The sequence below is a fragment of the Podarcis cretensis genome (genome assembly GCF_951804945.1).
Source record: "Podarcis cretensis genome assembly, chromosome: 6".
Taxonomy (NCBI): domain Eukaryota; kingdom Metazoa; phylum Chordata; class Lepidosauria; order Squamata; family Lacertidae; genus Podarcis; species Podarcis cretensis.
The window spans coordinates 59,521,530-59,548,036 of record NC_137175.1 but is presented as its reverse complement, the minus strand read 5'-3'; the positions used below and the strand labels follow the sequence as shown (position 1 = coordinate 59,548,036).

The window sequence follows — 26,507 nt, the reverse complement described above, 5'->3', positions numbered from 1 at the left end:
TTTGTCCATACACTGACTAAATAAATGTCATTAAACATTTTATGAAATAAGGAGATTAATAGGAAATAGATATTTGCACAGAGTACTGGGAAACGTCCAGAGGTCTTTTGTAGCTTAAGGGTAAACAGACTACTGTTAATACTTTGGGGGGAAATAAAAAGGAGAGTAATAGGTGGAAATGAGTTGAAGAGAGATAAGGCAGGCTAAGAGAAGAAGAAAAAACTTCTCCTTACCAAGATTCAAGGAATTGGTTTGGGTAAGGATGAAGCCCCTGCTTGTGAGATTTTGACCAACTCATCTTCACATGAAATTGAAATTTCTCCTGTGTGAGAATCACCAAAGTTACCGTGTCATCAGGGAAAATGTTATTTCTAAACGGTTTCCTTTTATGTAGTTAGCTGGAGATTTTCATGTGGGCAATATTTGAGACAAATAACTTCCCATGTGAAAATGAAGCAGTAAAGTCATTGCTTGAAGACTTCTATCACCTCAAAATAAACATGTGACTCAGTCCTAATACTCCCCCGTAACAATTACTTTTTTTAACATAAAAAAACCTAGGAAAATAAACTGTTCATTCTCATCTGTTAGATCCTCACAGAATCCAAATATAGATGCACGCAGTGGTTCCACTAAATCGTGTTACTTCCAGGGAAGGCAGTCCTGCTGCCCTCTTCCTTCCCCCCATGTTTCAGATGACATGGGATTCTTCCTCAGCAGCAGAAGAAGCATATTATCTTTGGTAACTTATGAGTAACCATCCTAATACGAATTGGGGGTTGTCTTCCCTCCCACACCTTCCCTGGTCCTACTTAAGACTTGTATGTCCTCAGGCAGAGATGGGCAATCTCAGCCTAGGGGCTAAATGCAGCTCTCCAAGGCCTCTCTAGCAGGCCCTTGAGACTCTCCCCAGCCATGCCCTCTTCTCAGGCTATGCCTCTCACTGGGCTTGCTCTGCATCCTCCTGCTTTTGCCTGGATGAGGTGTCTCTGAACTACGATAATGCCTCTTGCTTGCCTGCATGGAGAGCTATATCCATAAAAACCACTGAAACCAGCACCACCACCCTCTCCATCTCAGATCACAAAAACTCTCTCAGTAACTCATCAGCAACATTTGCAAAGCACCTCCAGAAACACTCCGGAGCCCAGACCTACTGATGACCATTGACTCATCATAATTATGAAAGATAATGTGGTCTTGATAGATAGTACAGTGGTACCTCGGGTTAAGTACTTAATTCGTTCTGGAGGTCGGTACTTAACCTGAAACTGTTCTTAACCTGAAGCACCACTTTAGCTAATGGGGTCTCTTGCTGCTGCCGTGCCGCCGGAGCACGATTTCTGTTCTCATCCTGAAGCAAAGTTCTTAACCTGAAGCACTATTTCTGGGTTAGTGGAGTGTGTAACCTGAAGCGTATGTAACCTGAAGCATATGTAACCTGAGGTACCACTGTATTTATATTCAAGACTGGGATGCTGGCTTGAAACTGAATTTTGTCCCCATTAAGTATGACCTCATTAAGAGTAACGTTTGGCCAAATATAATCAAAGAATGGCTTCTAGGGGCTACTTAGGAAACCTTCCAGCACTGAAAGAAACCTTTCTCTGCCACAATACATGGGGTTTTAATCCAGCAGAGTTGTACCAATGCCATGGGACTTCCATTTCCTTTCTTTCTCCTTCCCCTGAACCCTCCCCAAAATAAATCTGCTTCACAAGGTTCCCAACCCTCTGGAGGTGATTTTGAGAAGCTGGAGGCCACAGGAGAGGAAGAGGAAGTTTCATTGCATGCACTGGATTTTGCCTTTGGTGTTCAAAACTCAAACATGTTTGCCTATATCCCCGCTATGCATACAAAACAATTCAGAATTGATAGTAATTTTATTAAGAGCATTTCAGAACATTTTCAAAATGTCATATATCCACAGCCTGGTTACCCAAATTCGCTGTGTACTGTCCTTAAAGGCCTGTAACCTATGAAAGCAGTTCTTTCATTTAGCGGAAGTTTGAATTTTCTATGCACTTAGTATGTGCTTCTGAAGCATCATTCTCAGCACATGAAGCATTGTATTCACATTAGTCGCACACTAAAAAAAGCAATGTCAAGACTGACCTCCGACAATTTGGCAGGGACCCCTACGAAAAGACAAAACAGTTGTTCGTATTTTTAATAGCTATTTAGCTTTTCCACTCCAGCTTGCCACAAATAACTAATTTAAGAAAAAGGCAGGTGTCAGCTCAATAGTAATCTAGAGATTCCCAAGAAAGGTGAACCTGATCCCAAGATCATCCGTCGCACGAGCGAACACTCTCATAGCTAGGAGGCGGAGTGTCGCAGGCGACGCTCGAGTCGTCCCACGATGCTGACTCCAGCCTCGGCAGAATATTCCGGAACAAAACGCTATCAGAGGAACTGCGCCTACGGCCGGCATGCCGTGTGTCATTTTCGTCCACCACTTGATACAAGGGGGGCCCGCTCTCCTTCAGGCTGTTGGGCTGTGCGCAGTTTGGGGTGTCTTCAGCAGGTTGGCAATTCAAGGCTTCTTCATAGGAGGGAATACTGCTTGGATCCCAGGTGCTGAAACAAACCAAGGCAAAATAAAAAAAACAATTAATCATTATTTTTAAAAAGAGCTAGGTAAAGGTAAAGGTAAAGGTACCCCTGCCCGTACGGGCCAGTCTTGACAGACTCTGGGGTTGTGCGCCCATCTCACTTAAGAGGCCAGGGGCCAGCGCTGTCCGGAGACACTTCCGGGTCACGTGGCCAGCGTGACATCGCTGCTCTGGCCAGAGCCAGAGCCGCACACAGAAACGCCGTTTTACCTTCCCGCTGGTAAGCGGTCCCTATTTATCTACTTGCACCCGGAGGTGCTTTCGAACTGCTAGGTTGGCAGGCGCTGGGACCGAGCAGCGGGAGCGCACCCCGCCGCAGGGATTCGATCCGCCGACCTTTCGATCGGCAAGCCCTAGGCGCTGAGGCTTTAACCCACAGCCCCACCTGCGTCCCAAAAAAAAAAGAGCTATCTCGATGCAAAATAAGGTTTGCAAGGGCATATGCAAGCAAGATTAATAATTTTAGTACAATTAGCAATCTTTCCACTCCACAGCTGTAGCTATTACTCTTGAAGTCTCAATGTCAAATGTAGAGAGAAAAAGTCAGAGAGAAGAGAGAAAAAGGAAAAAACCCCACCACCCTCTTTTCATGTGTTCCTCAAGGACAATGTCACACGTGACGTGTAAATGCAGCTGCAATTCTTTGCACACTTACCTAGGATATGCGTCTTATTGACCTTATTTCTTAGCAGGTATACAGTATACAGGATTGCACTGTGGGTCTCTTGTGCACCATATAAGAACATAAGAAGAGCTTGCTGGATCAGACCAATGGCCCATCCAGTTCTCAGCAGATGCTTGGTGGGAAACCCAGAAGCAGGGCCTGAGCAGTCTGCCTTCCTGCAGTTTCCAGCTACTGGTGTTCAGAAGCCTATTGCCTCTGACAGTGGAGATGAGACACAGGCATCAGGGTTAGCGGTGACAGACAGCTGCATCCACCACAAATTTGCCTAACCCTCTTTTAAAGGCATCCAAATTGTTGGCCATCGCTGCCTCTTGTGGGAAAACCCACATGAATAGGTACAGACAGTGCTTTTTTCTGGGGGGATGCATAAACATTTTGTGAATCTAACTTTGGCCTCATTGAGTAGGAAAATGAGAGTTGGAAAATGAAAGTACCCCTAAACATTTTTTTAAGGAAAAAAGCACTGGGTATAGAGAAAGCACAAGAGAATTTTCTTTAGTCGAATGTACCTTCTGTGGGTATATTAGAATTACACAGACAGGAAGTGCAAAAAAAACTAATAAATGTATACAACATCAATTTAAGTGAAGAATTTGTCCCTGCATCAGATGCTTCCAGCACTTTAGCAGTACCCGTAAATTACGGAGACTTGTGCCCTTTCGCAATATTTATAATATCAAGTGTCAAACTTGACCACATTCCCACTAGTTAATGTGCATTTCATGGGCCACTGATCATCACCAGGCCGCAGCAATTACTTTTTCCGTTGTGCTTTGCTAAGCAAACATGGCTTGTATACAGGTGAAACTTTCACATAACCTTTGATCATTTGACTTCCCTTTTCTTTTCCAAGGGGTAAAGGGTTTATATGTAGGAAGCAACAATATACTGAGATCGCAGAGTTCACCTTGAAACAGTGCTAGCCAGGGAAGATGCTACGCTATAGATCAAAAGCAGCAAATGGAAAAAAAATGATACCAAAAAGCAATATTTTATCATTGTATATCATAGACGTCGTATCCTAGTTTTAGCTAAGCATCAATCTACCCCCATCAGGTTTGGGCGCAAAGATCGTGCTGACCTGCAGGTCTGTTTCTCAAGAGGCTCCACGGTGGAGTAATGAAGGTCCCTGGAAAAATGGTACTGATAGCGGCGAGAAATTATCCCTGCATTGGCTGACCACAGAAGGCCAAAAAGGAGGAGGAGACCGCCAATTCCACAGCAGAAAAAGCTTATGGACCTGAGCAGTGCATTAGATGAGGAAGAAGAGCTTGCCACTGGTCCGACCTCTCCATCAGGCATGATCTTTGGCTCACTGCTAGATGGGGCGGCTCCCATCTCACCATCACTCCACCAAGCAAAACAGAGAGTCCCCGTCACCAGCAGGATAGCTCCAGTGATGGTCACTCCATGGCGCAAAGTAGCACTTGCCATTTTAAAAACAGAGGCTGAAGATACAGGTTATCTAAAGTTTCACCAGGAAATAGGTCTGATGTCCTGATTCATGCTGGGGGTGAAAAAAAGGGAAGGGGAGAAGAGAAACCATTACAGTGGGAAAAGAATCGGGGGAAAATAAAAAATACAAAGCATGAACTGAGGACGAGAGGAATGCTGTCCTCCCAACACACCAGGAGCAACGTAACGGCCAGTTAATTATTGCAGGTAGCAGTTTTTGTCATGAAACGTGCTGCTGCCATCCCTTCTGTCAAACAGACCACTGTTAAAGCAAACCATTTTGCTTGTTACTATGTTGTGTATTCTTGCGTTTTTTATATTGTAAACTGCCCCGCGATGCTCAAATGAAGGGTTCTATAGAAATGTAATAAATAATAAATAATAACAATGACGGATCCTTCTGTGTGAACATCAACCAATATCTGACTTTGGGCATTTCCAGACTAGCACTGTTTTCAATCACATACTGGCAAATTCGGGTGGCGCAATGAAAGCTGATTTGGCCATCTTGTTCAAGAAACCCACTGCCCCCAATATTGGACTTTTTGTGATAAGGAAAGTGACAGGAAAATGCACTGGAAAGTGTGGGATAACAACTGTTTGATGCCACATGGTATAACCTCCCCACAAACAAATCAGAACAAATGTTCAATGCCATCTAACCCCCCTGGAAACTTAGTGCAAACAAGTAAGGAGGAATGCTCAGTAAACAGGTCATCTGGAAGCGACCCCAACCAGGTTCCAATCCTAGATTACCACTGAGCTTGCCCAGGCATTTATTACTTAGAGTGGTGCTTAAATTGCATGTGTTTATAGTCCTGACTCACTGTTTTAGCTGCCCTGCTGAATTTTCATCTGTGAATATATTTTTTTAGATTCCATGTACCTGGCCCTGGGATTTTATTTTCTTTTTACTTGATAAAGGGTGTGTTAGAAATCCTATTAATAAATAAAAGAGTTTTGCAGTCTACTACTAAGATTCATTGTGTGGAACAGACTGGACGAGTATGAAAATAACCCTAATCTACTGGCTCCCATGGGAGGCAGTGACAGGTACCATCTTGGATGCCTTTACAAAAGGATTGGAGGACAAGGCTATCAGTGGCTACTAGTCATGCTGGCTGTGTTTTACCTGCACCATCCCAGGCAGGTTGCCTCTGCATGCCAGTTGCTGGGAATTGCAAGGAGGCAGATGTGCTCCTGTCTTGTTTGTGGGCTCGATGGATCATTAGATGGACCATTGGCCTGATTCAGCAGGTTCTTCTTATGCATGAGCTGAAGGCCACTGCCGTTACCAGCAGATTCACACATAATGGCAACTGACTACTTGTCGTCTGTTTATGATACGAGAGCCATAACTCCTAGGTCTTCATAATTCCATAATTATTGATGCCACTCATGCTATCTAGATTTTGGAGTGGAGGCTGCACAGGATGTACCCCTAGATCTACGGTGTAATAATCACTGTAATTGCACAGTTGAGTCGATAACCATGCAAAAATGAATATGCTTTGTATGAATCAGGTGTTAATCATAATATGCAAGGTTTCGAGTGAAGGGAAAGTGCAAGATGAAATGGGAGAAAAACGTATTCCGAGGACTAAGTGATTTAGCAATTATCTTAAAAGGCGTACAAGTTGTATTGCTGCGGGGAGCCTTAAAGATTTGTTTGGATATTAATTTTTTTCATTATAATTTTCTAACACCTGCAACAATTAGACAATGCACAAAAGATTGCAGTATTTCAAAGCGTGGCCCAGTCTGAAGGTTAACAGCAACCTATAAAGAGAGAAAGGGGAGGGAATTGTTTTGATAAATCTCTAAGAGTGAATAGCCTTGTGTTTGTTCTGAAATATGAAATCTCAGATCTGATGCAGAGGAAGAAACCTAGAAACTGGGATTAATTTGTCATCTTCAGGACGAGTGGAAACTGCACTTTTCACATGAGCTGGGCAAGCTAATTGGGAAACTGAATTACGAGGCAGTGAAAGAAATCCTGGATGATCTTATCCATATTTAATGAAGAGATGTGATGAAATCAGATTTATTAAAGCTGCAGACAGATTGGATGAATCTGAAGTGTATTAATCTAGTGCCTCTTTCAGCTTTGGGGAATGCATCCCTGGCACAGCTCAACGATTCTTGAATCACATAAACATGGGACTACTCTGGAGCTGATTCTGTCCCATATGACATGGCCAAGTCAATGGTCTTTGTCAGGAGTGCAAAAACAAAAATGCCTAGCCATTGCTGGTACCTAAAAAGCTGGATCTGGGGACTGGTATCTGGGCTGCTGCAGACGTTACCTCCAGACTCCCTTTGCAAGCGTGTTCAGGTCTTTCTCTCTACTCTGAACCTGGCTAATTTTTACTAAGATGTTCTAAAGATGCTCTAAATTTTGGATCCTTGGTGTGGGCCAGGGAGTCTGGTGGCCCTCCAAGTGTTGATGGGTTACAATTCCTACCATCCCTGACCATTTGGTCATGCTGGCTGGGGCCAATGGGATTTGGAGTCCAACAACGTCTGAATTCTGGAGAGCCACAGGTTGCCTATCTCTGCAGTAAAGTTTCCGTACTTTATGTCAGAAAGAAATTGAGAGAGGAGATGGGGATTACTGTCAGGGACTGTCAGGTTTGTACCTTGCAAGGTCAGCAGAACTGGTGCATTGTCTGTTGCACTCTCTAAGGTCCTGGAAATACACCTTCCAAGTCTAAGAAAGGATCTCCCGCAGCACCAACAATTATATTAGTATGTGCCCCTGTGGGAAATGGTGGTATGAGACCACAGAAGACAAGCAGTCCCAGAAGACATTGCCTTGTGTGCTCCTGCTTTTCAAAAACCTGAACAGCCAAAAAGGGGTATAGCAAAAAGGTGGTAAGATTGTCTGATATTCAAAGGTTCTTTGGAAGACAGGCAATAGATTCGAATCCAACCCCTAGAATGGAATAGTCCTGTGATCAACAAGTCCCAACTGTGGCAGGTATTCTACTTGTGCAACTGGGCTTCCCCCCTGCTCCCCCAGAAACAGCTTGGGGAAGGGTCAGGAGAACCTTGAAAACAGCACAGCAAAAAGGAGAGGGGGGTTGTTCTGTCTGGCAAGTTGAAAAGTTTGCACTGACAGAATGTTCAACAAAGCACAATGCTGAATTCATCCCAATATTTTTAAATTGCTGCAACCCACCCTAGTCCCTTTTGGTAAGTAACTGAATTAATAATATTCAGATATGCTGCAAATATAAAAGAGATGCTAAAATGTGAGCTACCTTTGTTGCTCGATCCAAGATCTAGCTTCGTCGCCAACAACTCACACCGGTTTCAAAGGAATATCTACCTACCTGCTGGGTCTACAAAATGTGGGTGAGTCAATCCCTTCTTAAATCCACTTGAAGGATTATACGGGGCTTAAGCCGTGGTGGACGCGGGTGGCGCTGTGGGTAAAACCTCAGCGCCTAGGACTTGCCAATCGTCAGGTCGGCGGTTCGAATCCCCGCGGCGGGGTGCGCTCCCGTTGCTCGGTCCCAGCACCTGCTAACCTAGCAGTTCGAAAGCACCCCTGGGTGCAAGTAGATAAATAGGGACCGCTTACTAGCAGGAAGGTAAACAGTGTTTCCGTGTGCTGCGCTGGCTTGCCAGATGCAGCTTGTCACACTGGCCACGTGGCCCGGAAGTGTCTGCGGACAGCGCTGGCTCCCGGCCTATAGAGTGAGATTGTTTTTTCTTTTTCTTCTTTGATTGTTATATATATATGTATATATATATATATATTCCTATTTTTTTCTGTAACCTTCAAAATCTTAATAAAAATTTATATTAAAAAAAAATAGAGAGAGAGAGTGAGATGAGCGCACAACCCTAGTCTGTCAAGACTGGCCCGTACGGGCAGGGGTACCTTTACCTTTACCTTTAAGCCGTGGTACGCTGCCTTAACAACACCAATTAATTAACCTCACAGAGACAGTCTGCTTACAATAAATTGGATTACAGGATCAGGCTCCTTGCATACCACACATTTGGGGTGCCTCTGTGGCCACCAGGAGCAAAGCCAAGAGATGCGACTCAACCATTTTATTAACTAAGATGCTTCAGTCAATGCTTTCCCCCTTCAGGCCCCTCTCCACCAAACAAAGAGGGCAAAAACAGATCATATTGTTATGAGTTGGTGGGTGCCAGACACTTGTAATCCTAGCCAGCTAATCAAGGGAGGCTAGCTTCCTGATGAGGTAACTGCCCATTAAGAGAGCAAAGGAAAGGGCTCTGTGCCAGATGTGAAATGGGGGGTGCTTCTTCTCCAGCTCTCGGATAGTTAGAAGGACAAAGCTGGGGTTTGAGGGCAGAGTTTGCTGTGATGTGGCCTAGAAGAAAAAGTGGCAGGCTGGAAAAGCAGAGAGCAAGAGAGTGAGCACCATAGCTGACTTCTGCTAGAATCCATGGCTGTGGCTATGGGAGAAACAAGACCCTTTGGGGTCGTTGATGCTGTGAGCCCCTCCATCGCAGGCTCAGGTTGCATGTATGTGTGAACAAACCATATATCATCAAGACACTACCGTCTCCACAGTGCCTCGTTCCCAAAAGGAAACACAAACCCTGGGCGAGCGCCTGGAACCCCTCAAATCTCGCACTGCTTGGAGATTGGGGCGGCATGCAGCAATATATTATATCATTTACAGACTGGAGGAAAAGCCATAGAACCCAAGCCTTTAAACACTATATAAATGTGGAGGGATTGTGATGATAATTATAATAAATGCCCATTCTTTCTCTCAAAGAATACAGGTCACCGTAGTTTGTAAAGAATTCCTGGGAACTGTAACTCTTTGAGGGGTAAACTACAGTGCCCATAATTCTTTGAGGTAAAGAATGATGTTCTTTGGCTGTGTTTTAAAGGTATAGTGTTGTGGACACAGACTGTTGGTTACTGCTAACACTTTGCATGCCAGCAGGTCCCAAGTTCAACCCTCCAAAAACAACAAAATCAGGTGGTAGTAATGGGGAAAGATCTCTGCCCAAGATCCCAGAGAGCTTTTGCCAGTTACAGTGGACAGTAGGCTTGGTGGGCAGTCTGAACTGGTATAAGGAGGGTGAAAATATTGATTAAGAAACCACAAAGAGTCATGAGATGAATCCATCTTTGTGGACAGGAAGGATGGTGACTCAGTCAGGTATGAGAAGTTAGAATCGGAGAGTTTTTCTACGAGTCAGCTGAAGACCAGCTTGCCATTTGTTTTGCATCTGAGGCAACACAGCGAACACTTTCCAGTTCAGCCTTCTAGGATGATTTTTGTGGGGGAGGCTAACAGCTTAACGCAATTTTTATCGCTTACAAAATAATAAGGGAGATTGACAGTTTCATAAGGAAAAAAGTCCTCTCTTCCCCCTTGCATAAAAGCTGCAGCAGTGACATTTTCAGCATCCTCAGCCCACGCTTCCAGAAAAGGAGGAGGGGAATTGCAGTGGATCCCTCCTCACACCAATGGCAGCGAGATCAAATCCCAAAACTTATCAGCGCGATCCTACACTTACTTCACAAGTCAGTTCTACTCAATCCAGGGCTTAGTTGCTAAGTTACATGTATTTAGAACTGCACCTTTACAGTCTTGTTTCAGCTATTCCTTACCCTCATAAGAGATCTGCATTTTTTTATTTATTTGTATTTCATCTTGGTTTCACACACACACAGAGAGAGAGCTATCCACACACATACTCATATCCATGTGTTTTGTTAGCTGTCTTAGGCAGCACCAGATGAACAGGAAGGGTATACATTTACTAAAATACATAAATACAAAGGCTGAGAAAGTTCAAAGCTTTGAAAAGATATGGAAAGGGAGAATACTGAAAAACTGGGAGGTGGGGGTGGTAAGAGCATCCATGAAGGGGGGTGCTTAATGGCAGGAATTAAGTGCAGGGGTCCACAGGTCTCCACTTATATGTCAATAGACTAGCTAGTAAGGCTGCAATCCTAAACCCACTTAACCTGGGAGTAACTGCCATTGAACTCAATGGGTCTTACTTCCGAATAAGGCTGCTGCTGCCAGGCTTCTATTCCAAACACACTTACTAAAGAACACAGAGCATAGTTAACATGCATGAAATTGTGCTGTTGCGGATACTAGTCTTAACACTCACGGGCAAGACTTAAGTTGCAGGGTGGGGGGCCTCAGACTCAGGGGTGGGTGGGATACAACCCTCTAAGCTTCTCTATCTGATTCTTGGGACTCTCCCAAACCATGCACCCTCCCCAGCCACATCCTTTCTGCCCAGGCCTTTACACCACCCTTGAGTCTCCTGGACTGGCAGGAATGTGTCCCTGAACTGGGACTGGACCTTTCGCTTGGCCAAGTAGGATGTGTGTGTGTGTAAGAGAAACTAGCCTCTGCGCATTATTGCCTCGTTCCCCACCCAGTACTGGCATGGGCCCACCAAAACCAAGGTTGTTGAGAGGGGAACGGTGGTGGCTTCTAAATCAGCATTCAGATACATAACGGTTTGGGCTGATCAGGGGCATAGGAAGGGGGGCGCAAGGGGCGCAGTCCACCCTAGGTGTCATCCCTGAGGGAGTGACAAAATGGCACACCAAGGGGGGCGGCACTTACTGCGGGGCCTGGCCTGCAGTGCGCCTGAGCCACACATATCTCCTGGGAGTGACGCAGTGGCTCGGGGCCCCGCACTGCCCAATATGGCAGCGTGGGGCTTGTGTCTGCCCGGCAGACTCCCTAGGCGGATTGCTGCAGCGCCCCTGTGAGTTGCTTGCCCCACCCCCGTCGCTCTGGGGGCTGGAGCAGCTAGCTATGCCCCTGAGGCTGATGCCTTTGAGGAAAGAAAACTTTTCTGCCACCAGGCAGTACTTTTTACACCTACTAAGACTCCCCTCCTGCCGCAAATTCTGGATGGAAGTAAACTTTAAAAAGTTTTCAAGGGCAGGGTGTCCCAGGAGAACATCTTGGGAGCGTCTAAAGATGGGTTGTACTCAGGCTTCCATAATCGTTATTACAGGCATAGGCAAACTCGGCCCTCCAGATGTTTTGGGACTACAATTGCAGTCATCCCTAATCACTGGTCCTGTTAACTAGGGATCATGGGAGTTGTAGTCCCAAACCATCTGGAGGGCCGAGTTTGCCTATGCCTGAATTATTAGTTATCACTTTTCATCAGCTGACAATTACTTGAAATGCCACTCCTGTGGAAGCATTTTTGGATGGGTTTTGTCATCTGCCCGTTCTACGTATTGCCCCGTCAAAAGCAACACATTGCCACATTCTTTTCTGGATCTCAAGGAAGAAGAAAAACCTTTGCTTTGGGAGAGGTGGAAAGTGGAGGTGGAGGGCATGCTGGGGCTAACATATTGTGTAAAATATAGGAGCTACCTTATAAAGAATCAGGCTATGAGTTCCATTTAGCTCAATGTTACTGACACGGACTGGCAGCACCTCCCAGAATTTCACTCAGAAGTTTTCCCCATACCTACTTGGAGATGAAGATGAAGATGAAGATGAAGATGAAGAAGAAGAAGAAGAAGAAGAAGAAGAAGAAGAAGAAGAAGAAGAAATCATTTATACCCCGCCCATCTGGCTGGGTTTCCCCAAACCAAAAACTGAACCTGGGAACTTCTGCCTGTAAAGCAAGGCTCTACCACTGAGATACTGCCCTCTTCTAGTGTATGGCTTCTATAAACAGCTACAGGATCCTTAATATGTAGGGTTATCCCCCCAGATAACACCATCCCAGCAGGGGAAACAAAACATTAGCATGCACAATTCTTTATTTGAGGTCTCGCCAGTGTTAGAAACTTGAGATATGAAAGCTAGGAGCTAAATGGCACCTTAAACCTAGGTTATGGGTGCAACAATGGAATGGCTAGGCACACTTTTTTATAACAAGAATACAAAGCTGAAAATGAATGAACTGCAGCTAAAATCTTATGTTCATTTTTCATGTGGTTTCGTCCTTCCCCTGCCCACTCCTCTAATATTCTTAGGAGGGTCTCTTCTCCAGCCTTCAGAGATTAGCTGGAAGTGGGGAGGCAGAAAAATGTCCTCCTTTCCTTCCACTCTGCAGTTTTAGTCTGAAATCTTAGGCGCAGCACTGCTCCCGGAGCTCAGAACCTGCTCACTGATGAAATTCCCTGTCACAAAATGTGCCTAGAACAATGGGAGTTTTGAAAACTGGGTGTTCCAATCCCACCTTTTGCCATAAAACCGTCACAGAGCAGATCACACAAAGCCAATTACAGATAATGAATCCAACACACCTGGATACATCAGAATCAAAGTGAACTCAATCCACATGCTCCTCCACCACCCATTACGTAACTGAAACAAACTAAGCTTCAGGTGGCTTACCTGTGTAGGTATAAGCACTGAGCAGTGATGAACCCTCCTTTCTCCACTACTGAGGATACACCATTTATGCAAGTTCAGAATATTGGATATATTCAAGTACACCATGCAAGCACCTGCGTGCTACACGTTTGGGAACCCTAGCTCTATATTTTACTAATTACAGCTCTGTGAGATGCTTTCTGTTACAAGTGTGGGCTATTCTTAATGGGAAATGTCTTGCAGGAATAGATCTAAAGTCACTGTGTGCATGGCAGGGAAGGAAGAAGAGATCTGATCAATCCAACAAGCTTAATAGTTGTTGCAGGGTAAGTGCACAGAACAAGTTGTGCAGAATGTGGATGAGAGGCTCCGCTAAGCTTTATGATTCATCAGCAAACAGATTAAACTGGGTTTATAAAAATATGGGTCTAAACTGGCTTCACCAGGCTCGAGGATCGCACTCTTTACTAAACAAAATCTAAGGACGCGAGATTCTTGGCTCCTCCGTCCCACTCAGAAAACGCAAGTGTGATGATGGCATCTTCCCCCGCCAATCTTTCTGCTTTCTGCGTCCATCCAACGCTATTAGCAACCGCAGAAATACAGCAGGGAGGCGAAGAAGCGCGAGGCGAAAGCACCCATCAAGCCTAGATGGAAATGGGTTCTGTATCCCCCCCCCCCTTCTCACCCGCCCCAGCTGTACTCAACTCTTACAAAGAAAATGCACTGGGCTTTTAAGATACAGGATGAAAAAGCTCTGTTAATGCCATTATCATCTCCGCGAGTGCCGGCTGGAAGCAAACATGCAAAACAAAAAACACACACACAAACGAATGAGGCTTCGAGCAAAATAATCGTGCTTGCAAAAATAAAATAAAATAAATTGCTAGAGTTGCCACTGATCTGGGAGACTTGCAGACCATTCTGAATCCCTTACTGGTTGCAGCGTCAACGACGGCTAACTTTTAAACGATTCGAGCCAAGGGCAAGGCGCAACTACCGAAGCGGCTGGTGCAACGTAGCAAGACAGCGTAGCATCGCCCGGAACGCCCCGCGCAATCCAAGCGTGCTTCAGCTTGCGAAGTACGCGTGCAACTCCTGGTCGCGCTTTGTCCCCTTGCAGCCTCGGCCCTGCGATACTTACTTCGCTCGGCGGCAGCAGCTTCGCGGGTTTCCCCCATGCACTTCAAAGGCAGCCAGCGCAGCCGTGCAAAAAGGCGACTCCCCCGAGGGGCAGAAAGAGAAAGCGCCGCGCGCGCAGCAGCTCGGCTGGCGAAAAAGAACGCCGCCTTGCAAACGCAGCTCCCGCGGGGAACTTGGGTTTAGCAGCAGCGCCCTCCGGAGGGCAAAGGGAGAACTTCCCCCGAAGCACACCTGGACGTGTTTTCTGCCAGGCAGGCGGATGGCGGTGGTGATAACGCCTGTTTCTGGCGAGTGCCTCGCATAAATCAGACATGGAGAGGAAAGGAGAAAGGGCAGCTTCCAGCAGGATAAGGAGGTGCTCGGCTCCTGCTCCTGTCAGCCCCAGCCAGCCCAGCCATTGGTCTGGGGTGATGGGAGTTCCAAAATGCCCCCTGGAAAAGTTTCCTTCCAAAGTTTCCCTCTTTCCCTACCATACTAAAAGACCACACGTCTTTGGTAAGTTTAAAAATGGTTCACTAACAAACTCTCCCGGTTCGATTGCTTCAGAAAGTTGCTCAGAGGCAGTAGAACTTGGCTTAGTTATGAAGTAGTGAAAGTTCCTAAAGTACAGTGGTACCTCGGGTTACACACACTTCAGGTTACAGACTTGGCTTAAGAACTTTGCTTCAGGATGAGAACAGAAATTGTGCTCCAGAGGTGTGGTGGCAGCAGCAGGCCCCATTAGCTAAAGTGGTGCTTCAGGTTAAGAACAGTTTCAGATTAAGAATGGACCTGCGGAACGAATTAAGTACTTAACCCGAGGTACCACTGTATTGGCATATAGGAACTCAAGAATGGCTGGTGAAAGCCATGTGGCTGCGCTGGAGCAACCAGCTCAAACCTCTTCACACTATGAGGCTCTCAGGTAGACTGGGGGAGAACAAAGGCTTGGTTGCCTCCCAAGGTGAGGGGAAGTGGACATAGCTAAGCCTGGCAGGACTGCTTACTCTATGGTATTAACCTCTTCATGTGTTAATTAAACTTAATCATGTTGGTTATATGAGGCTGGTAATCCCATCATTTGGCCCTACACTGCAGGTTCCAAGCATCTTTGATGGATCTGAAAATAAATAAGAAATTTTTGGGTTAAAGTTATTAATGCAATATAAAATTTTAAAGAGAATAAGATATAAACCAATCCCAAAGTTATTTCACTTGGTAGATTGGATAGGTGGGATACTATCTAAACACAAACAATCCGTAGGGAATAAGTTAACTTCTGCTGAAAGATTAGTTGGCAAAAGGTTGGAAGAAACAACTCCCATTACTAGAATGTAAGAATAAGCACATAATAGTACATAATATTAATGCCCAAGATTCCATATTATAAGAAACTGTGGAAAGGATAAACAAAAGGATATTAAAAGTATCTATGTTGGTCCATAAGAAAAAGTCCATACCAGGGCAATATCTTTATTACGCCAACAAAAATGTCATAAAATAGTGTACAGTATATGCTTTCAACAGCCTCTCCTACCCACCACTATTAAGTTGTGTCCTCCACCACAGCAAAGACTCCCCCCACCCCACCAGCAACAGTTCTCTCCCCCAGCCCAGGCTGCCCAATCAGACAAGTGGTCCATCAAACTCAGTACTGTCAACACTGACTGCCAGTAGCTCTCCAGAGTGAACCTGGGACCTTCTGCATGCAGTGCAAAAGCTCTGCCTCTGAGCTAGGGCCCTTCCCCTGCAATATGTTGTGTGTCATCCTAATACACACAGTCAGCCATCAAAGGGATGGGGAAGGCAGAACTGCCCTCAAAAGTGTTAAACCAGGACCATATTCTCGGTCACTCACTATATGACAAGCCAGAGAGAAGGCTTCATGTTGCATAATCAAGCGTTCTACTCAGCAATAATTCTTACAGCTTTTTTAATAGATCTAAAGGACTCTGCCTCCTGAAACTCATATACTGTACCTTCCCTCCCCGCAACCTTCTCTGCAGCAAAGAGCTCTATTTTGGGAAGTTTTGTGTGACAGGCATTATCTCAGGCCCTTGCAGTGATGAATTGAACGGGGACACAAATGCAGCGCTTTTTCCTCCCTCCTTCCTTTCACCCAGCTCCAACTAACTTGAATTTATAGAGGGGAGTTTCCCCACCCCCAGGGATCAAATGCCTCATATGTATCAGTTTAGAGGAAGGGAAGCGGCCACAGACTACCCTTGCAAAACTTATTTCATAAAAGGAGAATAGTGTAAATAAGCAACCTCAAGAAGAGTCTTCGTTGAACTGACAAATCTCCAACTTGTGAATGCTCTGTTTCCATGGCACAGATGCAACCACTAGGACAGGAGTGGGCAAACTGCAGCAGCCCTAGGGTCACATGAGGCCTTTAGCCAAATTCTATGTGGCCCTAATTTCAAAAGCCCTCTATATGCAATCAGCTGAAGATCTGGGTGGAGGGAGGGAGGTAGCAGAAAGAAAGTGTGAGGAAAGTGTTGGTTTCTGCTCTCTTCACTGTGCAGCGAAGTGCTTGTCACAAGACAATGTTTACATTCCAGTCAGAGTTGCTGTTGGAGTTTCTCACGGGAAAGGAGACTGGATGTGACGTACACTGGTTTCCTGTTTTTCACTGTTCACTCTGTGATTCTCTCTGTGCTTCAGAGGAGAGAGGACGCTTTCTCTGCTCCGGCAGAGGCAAGATGTTTTTCTGTAATCTACCAGCTTTGAAATGTAAATAAAGCAATATAGAGTATGTGCACGTATTCCTCATCATTCCGCTGTGCACGGGACGCTGCAAATTCAACATTTTTGGTTATCGGCCCAGAAAGACGCAGTCATCTGAATGCCGGCAAAAGGATCGGAATACAGAGGGACGGATCGCTATCTCTGCGCGTCAAGATGATTGATGAGGTATGTGCTACTGCTCCGGGCAGCCTGCCAGCATCTAATTAATGGCTTTAAGGCTGGACTTTGAACTTTTATGGCCATTTGCCGGGCACAGGCGAAGGCTCAAAGGAACAGCTCCTATGCTGGGGAAATCGAAAGTAACTTTTAAAAGTGCTTTTGGAATAAAGCAGCTGCAGAAAGCAGTGACGCAGCTTGATTTAAGGCAGCAGAGAGAAAGCACTTTTGAACTTGCCTTTGGAATGAGGCTTGAAGCAGCAGAGACGCAGCTTGTATAAAGCAGCTTGATTTAAAGCAGCAGAGATGACGCAGAAGGCTAATGCCAGAGTCATGATGGCCCTTCAGGATGCTTGTGGGATTCCTAAGCTCAATAAGAAAAACTATGCGGACTGGGTTCTCTATGCAGAGGCTATTCTGCGGAAAGAGGGTCTGTTTGAAGTTATTACAGACACCCCCCCCCCAGCTCCAATTACAGATGCATGGGAAGCTAAAGATTCCAAAGCAAGGGGAACTCTTACATTGATAGTATCCCCAGAAGAGCTCTGTCTATTGCGTGATAAGACCTCAGCCAGAGAAATTTGGGATGCTTTGAGAGAGGCTCACTTGAGGACAGAAGCTGGATCTACCATGTTTTACTTTAACAAGCTGCATAATATGGCTCTTGCTGAAGGTGGAGATGTGCGTACACATCTGATGGAGATGCAGAATCTGAGACATGAGCTGCAACAGAGAGGACTCAACTTTCCAGAGGCTGTGTATTCCTTCATGATACTACAATCTTTGGGTTCAGGTTGGGAGTCTGTTGCGACTCAGATTGCTGTACGGCCTACCGCTCAGCTGACAGTGGATTATGTTACTGCCGTGATTCAGAATGAAGCAGATCGCCGGGGTGCTGGCTGCATGGGAAAGGGCGAGTCTTTACAGACGTCATCCCAGAGTGCAGTGGAACCACCAGATGGCGCCAAAGCTTTGAAGGCAGTGAAATGCTACTCGTGTGGACGTCTAGGCCATATGAAGAGGGAATGCAAATATCCCAGGGCCAAGACAGAGCAGCGCAGCGGAAGCTCATCGCGTGGAAAAGGCCGAGGCAAAAGCAGAGGTCCAGTGTCCAGGACAACGCAGCCCAAAGCAATGGTCTCACGCTTCACTCCAAAAGTTGCAGAGGTCCAGAAGACGTCTAGATCTTTCTTCGTTGTTGATTCGGCTGCAACCCATCACATGTGCAACAATAAGCGACTGTTCGTGTCTTTTACACCGCAGGAAGGTGCGATTCACCAGGCGGATGACCACACAATCCCCAGTAAAGGCTACGGAACTGTTGTTCTTCACAGTTTGGACTTATCGATACAGAATGTACTTTATGTGCCAGATGCCAAACATAATCTGCTCAGCGTTGGACAGCTGAATGAGCGGAAAATTGACGTTTCCTTTAAGAACAAAAGGTGCATCATCACAAAGAAAAATGATTATGTATTGTATGCTGAATATGTTGATCGTTTATATGTTTTGTATTATGATGATGTTGTGCAGGATGACACTTGTTGCATTGCAGGTTCTAACAAAAGTTTGCATGCAGAATGTATTCACGATTTTCATCAAAAATTTGGTCATTTGCATTTTGAGGCAGTATCTAAAATGCCTGCCTTGGTTGAAGGTATGACTATTAAACCCTGCAGGTACCACATGAAGTGCAAGGCATGCGCAGCAAACAAGGTGAAAATGGCTGCGAAAGGTAAGGTGTCTAGTAGGCAAGCTACAGAACCACACCAAATTGTTCATGCTGATTTGGTTGGACCACTAGCGCCCTCTTTGGGTGGAAACAGGTACTTCATGGTTCTCATTGATGCATTTTCCAGGTATATTTATGTGTACAATCTCAAGCAGAAATCAGAGGCTTTTCCTAGGTTCAAGGAATTCTGTGCTTGGTTGGAAAATGTGCATGGTAAGAAGATAAAAATTCTTTTCACTGATCGCGGGGGGGAATTCACTTCTCAGCAGTTTGAAGCTTTTCTGTCTGAGAAAGGAATTCAACACGATTTGTCTAGTCCTCGCTCGCCATGGCAGAATGGACTGTGCGAGAGGGCAAATCAAACATTGCTTCAAGGGTTAAAAACCTTGCTGCATGATGCCAATCTTCCAGAGAGTTATTGGGCCGAATCTCTCTCGTGTTTTGTTTACAGTTATAATCGCAGGTTATCTTTAGCGATTGGTTGTACCCCCTATGAGAAGATGTTTGGCAAAAAGCCATACATCAAACACATGAAAATTTTTGGTTCTGACATGTGGGTTCACTCACCACAAAACTCCAAGTTAGACAAGCGTGGTTTGCATGGTATCTTTCTAGGTTATGAGAAAGGTTCTTACAGAATAAGGATGACTGACTCTAAGACCATTAAGCTCACAAGAAGCGTTGAGTACAATGCCAAGTGGGGGGAGAATGTGGGAATTTTCCATTGTTACCCTGATGACAGTGATGAGACTGAGGATAGTCAAAAGCAACCACAGCAACCCACACCCACTGATGAAAGTTCTGATTCTGAGTCTGAAACTGAATCAGGTGATTCAGAGGATTTCAAGAGTGCGAAAGCCTCTATGCGACCCTCTGAAAGCTCTGATCAAGAATTGGAGGAACCATTGTTCACAATAGGTCACTTTTCTCCCAAGAAGGAAGAGGAGAGTGTTGAAGACCTAAGGCTAATTCGCAGGTCACAAAGAGCCACAAAAGGCAGACCTCCAAAGAGATTTGCTGATGAGTTTGCTAAGATAGCAGTAACAGCTGTTAAAAGCTCCAAGAAGGTATTTGAACCTTCAAATTTCCAAGAAATCCAGGATTTGGATTCAAAGGAAGCTGAGCCATGGTTAAATGCCATGAAGGCTGAGCTTGATTCCTTGGAAAGGAACAAAATGTGGGAACTTGTTCCAATAGTTCCAGGAATGAAACTGCTTGGAAGCAAATGGGTCTTCAAAGCGAAGACTGATCAAAATGGCAAGGTAGTCAGACACAAAGCCAGATTGGTAGCCAGAGGTTTTGCACAGGTACCAGGTGAAGACTATCACGAGACCTACTCACCCACAGTGAGGTATGAGAGCATTAGGCTTATGCTCAAGCTAGCTGCAGAGGAGAATCTACACATTAGTCACCATGATGTGAATACAGCTTTTCTGTACGGATCTCTAGATGAATCACTTTATATGCTTCCACCTGATGGCGTACAGGTAAAACAGGGATTTGTTTGTGCTCTGAAAAAGTCCCTTTATGGTCTCAAACAAAGTGCACGGTGTTGGCACACAAAACTCACTGAGGTATTGTTTTCTCTAGGTTTTAAGCAAGGGAAAGCTGATCCATATGTATTTGTCAAAGAGGAGGGGCAAAAGAAACTGTATTGTTTGTTTTATGTTGATGATTTATTATTCTTTTGGAAAGATGTCACAATGTACAATAACGCCCTAGCTCAACTGAAAGAACACTTTGACATGAAAGATATTGGTAAGGTAAACAACTACCTATCTCTTGAAATAGAGAGAGATCAAGCTGGTAACATTCTAGTACACCAGTCACGGAAAATTGCTGATGTGTTAAGCAAACTAAACCTGATGGATGCTAACCCTGTAGACACACCGATGATAACAAGTTATCAGGTAGATGACACTCAAGAAGCATTTTCTGACACTACATTGTACAGAAGTGTGCTAGGCAAGCTAAACTTCATTGCCAGATGTTCAAGACCAGACATTGCTGTTAGCTGTAATTTGCTAAGCAGACAAGTCAACAATCCTACTGTTAAGGATTGGAAAGCTCTGAAACGCGTAGCGCGCTATTTGAAAGGCACTATGCATTACAGACTGAGATTTAACAATCAGAAGTCTGGTGGTCTTGAGATATTTGCAGATGCAAGTTTTGGAAGTGACACTACAGACAGGAAAAGTACGTCTGGAGTTTGCTATATGTACAATCAGGGTCTATTTGATTGGTCATGCAAGAAGCAAACAACAGTTAGCTTAAGTACTTGTGAAGCTGAACTGAATGCATTGTCTTATTCACTCAAAGATTGTGAATGGTTGTTACAATTGTGCAAAGACATGAAAATTCCTGTCAAATGTCCAATCCAGGTTTACCAGGACAACAAAGCATGTTTGGCTTTGCTGAATTCTGAAGGTTGTAAGCAAAGCACGAAGCACTTGCAATTGAAAATGCAACATGCTAGGGAACGTATTCAGAAGGGACTCGTAACGGTGTCCTATATGCCAGGTAATGAAATTCCTGCTGATGTATTGTCCAAGATTGTATCAAGGGATCAACACTGTACCTATGTGCAGAAGTTGGGTTTGTACTGATATTGTACGAACACGCTGCCCAGTAATGTTCACAGAAAGGGGGAGGATGTTGGTTTCTGCTCTCTTCACTGTGCAGCGAAGTGCTTGTCACAAGACAATGTTTACATTCCAGTCAGAGTTGCTGTTGGAGTTTCTCACGGGAAAGGAGACTGGATGTGACGTACACTGGTTTCCTGTTTTTCACTGTTCACTCTGTGATTCTCTCTGTGCTTCAGAGGAGAGAGGACGCTTTCTCTGCTCCGGCAGAGGCAAGATGTTTTTCTGTAATCTACCAGCTTTGAAATGTAAATAAAGCAATATAGAGTATGTGCACGTATTCCTCATCATTCCACTGTGCACGGGACGCTGCAAATTCAACAGAAAGGGGTCGCCCCACCCACTTTTGGTTTCGGTCTCTGCCTCCCTGGGATTAAAATATAAACATATAAAATATTCCACACTGTGCCAAGCAGCATCTTCACAGAAACTCCACTCTGTGCCACTGCATGTTTCCCCTTGTCCTCTATCACCATTGGTCGAGTCAGTGCTGATTTCTGTGACCTCGCCAATGGAGGACATCTTTGGGTTGTTATGGATGAGCACAGCAGTGATCAAGAGGTAGAAATGGTCACCACTACTTCAGCGAATGCTGTCACCCCCAAATTGGACAAATGCTTTTCATCTAATGGCCTGCCTACTACTGTAAATAGTGACAATGGACCACCTGTTCAAAGTGTGTAATTTCCTCATTTTTCAGACCATCTTGGATTCAAATATCAAAAACATTGCCTCTCGTTGGTCTCAAGCAAATGGGGAAGTTTAGAGATTTATGAGGACGCTTGAGAAAGACTTATGAATTGTCACAGCAGAGGCAGCCAGTATAAAACCAGAATTCTTTCCATTTCTCTGAAGCTCCGAAACCATACCCTCAGAACTTGCATGGCACCAGCTACCATGTTTGGTGGAAAGGTAAGGACAACATTTGCTCAAATTGACTTCCCACACAGGGATGCACACTGCACCAACGTGATAATAAGGCAAAGCTTGCAATTAAAAAGTATACAGACCAATGCAAGCGAGACACAGTAGTGCCTTTCATAAGGGAGGGAGGGAGGTGATCTATGTTAAGAGCTTTGCAACAAACTTTCAATGCCTTTCAATCCTGTTCCATATGAAATCACAATGATAAATGGCACAATGGTCACTACAGAGGCGTGCTCATAAAGTCACCAGAAATGTTTTTCACAAACCATTTCATAGCATCACTCAGATTCAAAGACCTTACGATAATGATGACTTCAGTAACTTCTCATCCACCACTCCTGCTGCCTGGAACCCATCAACTCCATGCATTCCAGAGCAGTGTTAGAAACAGAGATATGAAAGCTAGGAGCTAAAAGGCACCTTAAACCTATGTTATGGGCGCAACAGTGGAATGTATAGGTGCGCTTAAAAAAAAAAAAGAATACAAAGCTGAAAATGAATGAACTGCAGCTAAAATCTTTCACATGGTCTAATCCTTCCCCTGCCCGCCCCGCCCCCTAATATTCTTAGGAGAGTCTCTTCTCCAGCCTTCAGAGATTAGCTGGAAGTGGGGAGGCAGAAAAATGTCCTCCTTTCCTTCCACTCTGCAGTTTTAGTCTGAAATCTTAGGCGCAGCACTGCTCCCGGAGCTCAGAACCTGCTCACTGATGAAATTCCCTGTCACAAAATGTGCCTAGAACAATGGGAGTTTTGAACACTGGGTGTTCCAATCCCACCTTTTGCCATAAAACTGTCACAGAGCAGATGACAGATAATCTGTAATAAAGCCAATTACAGATAATAAATCCAACACACCTGGATACATCAGAATCAAACTGAATTCAATCCACATGCTCCTCCACCACCCATTACGTAACTGAAACAAACTAAGCTTCAGGTGGCTTACCTGTGTAGGCATAAGCACTGAGCAGTGATGAACCCTCCTTCCTCCACAACTTGAGGATGCACCATTTATGCAAATTCAGAATACTGGATATATTCAAGTACACCATGCAAGCACCTGTGTGCTACACATTCAGACAGTAGCGGGAAGTAGGGAGGCAAAAAAAGGCCCTCCTTTCTTTCCACTTTGCAGTTTTAATCTGAAATATCTTAGGTGCAATACTGCGCCCAGAGCTCAGAAACTGCTCGCCCAGAATAACTAAGGAGATAGTACAAGAATACTTGGCTAGTTTAGATGTATTCAAGTCTCCAGGGCCAGATGAACTGCATCCAAGAGTATTAAAAAAACTGGCAGATGTGATCTCAGAACCACTGGCAGTCATCTTTGAGAATTCCTGGAGAACAGGCGAAGTCCCGGCACACTGGAGGAGGATAAATGTTGTCCCTATTTTCAAAAAGGGGGAAAGAGAGGACCCAAATAATTACCGCCCAGTCAGTCTGACATCAATACCATCAAGATTCTGGAGCAGATCATTAAGCAAACAGTCTGTGAGCACCTAGAAAGGAATACTGTGATCACCAATAGGCAGCATGGATTCCTGAAAAATAAGTCATGTCAGACTAACCAGATCTCGTTTTTTGACAGAATTACAAGCCTGGTGGATGAAGGGAACGCAGTGGATGTAGCCTACCTTGATTTCAGGAAGGCATTTGACAAGGTGCCCCATGATATTCTTGTAAAGAAGCTGGTAAAATGCGGACTTGACTATGCTACCACTCAGTGGATTTGTAACTGGCTGACTGACCGAACCCAAAGGGTGCTCATCAATGGTTCCTCTTCATCCTGGAGAAGAGTGACTAGTGGGGTGCCACAGGGTTCTGTCTTGGGCCCGGTCTTATTCAACATCTTTATCAACAACTTGGATGATGGACTCAAGGGCATCCTGATCAAATTTGCAGATGACACCAAACTGGGAGGGGTGGCTAACACCCCAGAGGACAGGATTACACTTCAAAATGACCTTGACAGATTAGAGAACTGGGCCAAAACAAACAAGATGAATTTTAACAGGGAGAAATGTAAAGTATTGCACTTGGGCAAAAAAAATGAGAGGCACAAATACAAGATGGGTGACACCTGGCTTGAGAGCAGTACATGTGAAAAGGATCTAGGAGTCTTGGTTGACCACAAACTTGACATGAGCCAACAGTGTGACACGGCAGCTAAAAAAGCCAATGCAATTCTGGGCTGCATCAATAGGAGTATAGCATCTAGATCAAGGGAAGTAATAGTGCCACTGTATTCTGCTCTGGTCAGACCTCACCTGGAGTACTGTGTCCAGTTCTGGGCACCACAGTTCAAGAAGGACAGTGACAAACTGGAACGTGTCCAGAGGAGGGCAACCAGAATGGTCAAAGGCCTGGAAACGATGCCTTATGAGGAACGGCTAAGGGAGCTGGGCATGTTTAGCCTGGAGAAGAGGAGGTTAAGGGGTGATATGATAGCCATGTTCAAATATATAAAAGGATGTCACATAGAGGAGGGAGAAAGGTTGTTTTTTGCTGCTCCAGAGAAGCGGACACGGAGCAATGGTTCCAAACTACAAGAAAGAAGATTCATCCACCACTCCTGCTGCCTGGAACCCATCAACTCCATGCATTCCAGAGCAGTGTTAGAAACAGAGATATGAAAGCTAGGAGCTAAAAGGCACCTGAAACCTATGTTATGGGCGCAACAGTGGAATGTATAGGTGCGCTTAAAAAAAAAAAAAGAATACAAAGCTGAAAATGAATGAACTGCAGCTAAAATCTTTCACATGGTCTAATCCTTCCCCTGCCCGCCCCGCCCCCTAATATTCTTAGGAGGGTCTCTTCTCCAGCCTTCAGAGATTAGCTGGAAGTGGGGAGGCAGAAAAATGTCCTCCTTTCCTTCCACTCTGCAGTTTTAGTCTGAAATCTTAGGCGCAGCACTGCTCCCGGAGCTCAGAACCTGCTCACTGATGAAATTCCCTGTCACAAAATGTGCCTAGAACAATGGGAGTTTTGAACACTGGGTGTTCCAATCCCACCTTTTGCCATAAAACTGTCACAGAGCAGATGACAGATAATCTGTAATAAAGCCAATTACAGATAATAAATCCAACACACCTGGAAACATCAGAATCAAACTGAATTCAATCCACATGCTCCTCCACCACCCATTACGTAACTGAAACAAACTAAGCTTCAGGTGGCTTACCTGTGTAGGCGTAAGCACTGAGCAGTGATGAACCCTCCTTCCTCCACAACTTGAGGATACACCATTTATGCAAATTCAGAATACTGGATATATTCAAGTACACCATGCAAGTACCTGTGTGCTACACATTCAGACAGTAGCGGGAAGTAGGGAGGCAAAAAAAGGCCCTCCTTTCTTTCCACTTTGCAGTTTTAATCTGAAATATCTTAGGTGCAATACTGCGCCCAGAGCTCAGAAACTGCTCGCCCAGAATAACTAAGGAGATAGTACAAGAATACTTGGCTAGTTTAGATGTATTCAAGTCTCCAGGGCCAGATGAACTGCATCCAAGAGTATTAAAAGAACTGGCAGATGTGATCTCAGAACCACTGGCAGTCATCTTTGAGAATTCCTGGAGAACAGGCGAAGTCCCGGCACACTGGAGGAGGATAAATGTTGTCCCTATTTTCAAAAAGGGGAAAAGAGAGGACCCAAATAATTACCGCCCAGTCAGTCTGACATCAATACCATCAAGATTCTGGAGCAGATCATTAAGCAAACAGTCTGTGAGCACCTAGAAAGGAATACTGTGATCACCAATAGGCAGCATGGATTCCTGAAAAATAAGTCATGTCAGACTAACCAGATCTCGTTTTTTGACAGAATTACAAGCCTGGTGGATGAAGGGAACGCAGTGGATGTAGCCTACCTTGATTTCAGGAAGGCATTTGACAAGGTGCCCCATGATATTCTTGTAAAGAAGCTGGTAAAATGCGGACTTGACTATGCTACCACTCAGTGGATTTGTAACTGGCTGACTGACCGAACCCAAAGGGTGCTCATCAATGGTTCCTCTTCATCCTGGAGAAGAGTGACTAGTGGGGTGCCACAGGGTTCTGTCTTGGGCCCGGTCTTATTCAACATCTTTATCAACAACTTGGATG

General features: G+C 44.9%; 1 protein-coding gene across 6 annotated transcripts; it reads right to left on the bottom strand.

Moving 5' to 3' along the window:
• Positions 1–1,864: 1,864 nt before the first annotated feature.
• On the bottom strand, positions 1,865–25,603 carry TMEM61 (transmembrane protein 61). Of its 6 annotated transcripts, none has more exons than XM_079981985.1 (3): positions 25,585–25,603; positions 4,382–4,807; positions 1,865–2,580 (listed from the first exon to the last, which is right to left on the bottom strand). In XM_079981985.1, the coding sequence occupies exons 2-3, from the start codon at positions 4,732–4,734 to the stop codon at positions 2,289–2,291; spliced, it is 645 nt and encodes a 214-aa protein (XP_079838111.1). In that variant the 5' UTR covers positions 4,735–4,807; positions 25,585–25,603; the 3' UTR covers positions 1,865–2,288. The 6 variants fall into 6 exon arrangements, with proteins under 6 accessions (XP_079838111.1, XP_079838106.1, XP_079838110.1 ...); XM_079981980.1 differs by lacking the exon at positions 25,585–25,603 and adding an exon at positions 14,218–14,369; XM_079981984.1 differs by lacking the exon at positions 25,585–25,603 and adding an exon at positions 14,074–14,133.
• Between the last annotated feature and the right edge of the window lie 904 nt (positions 25,604–26,507).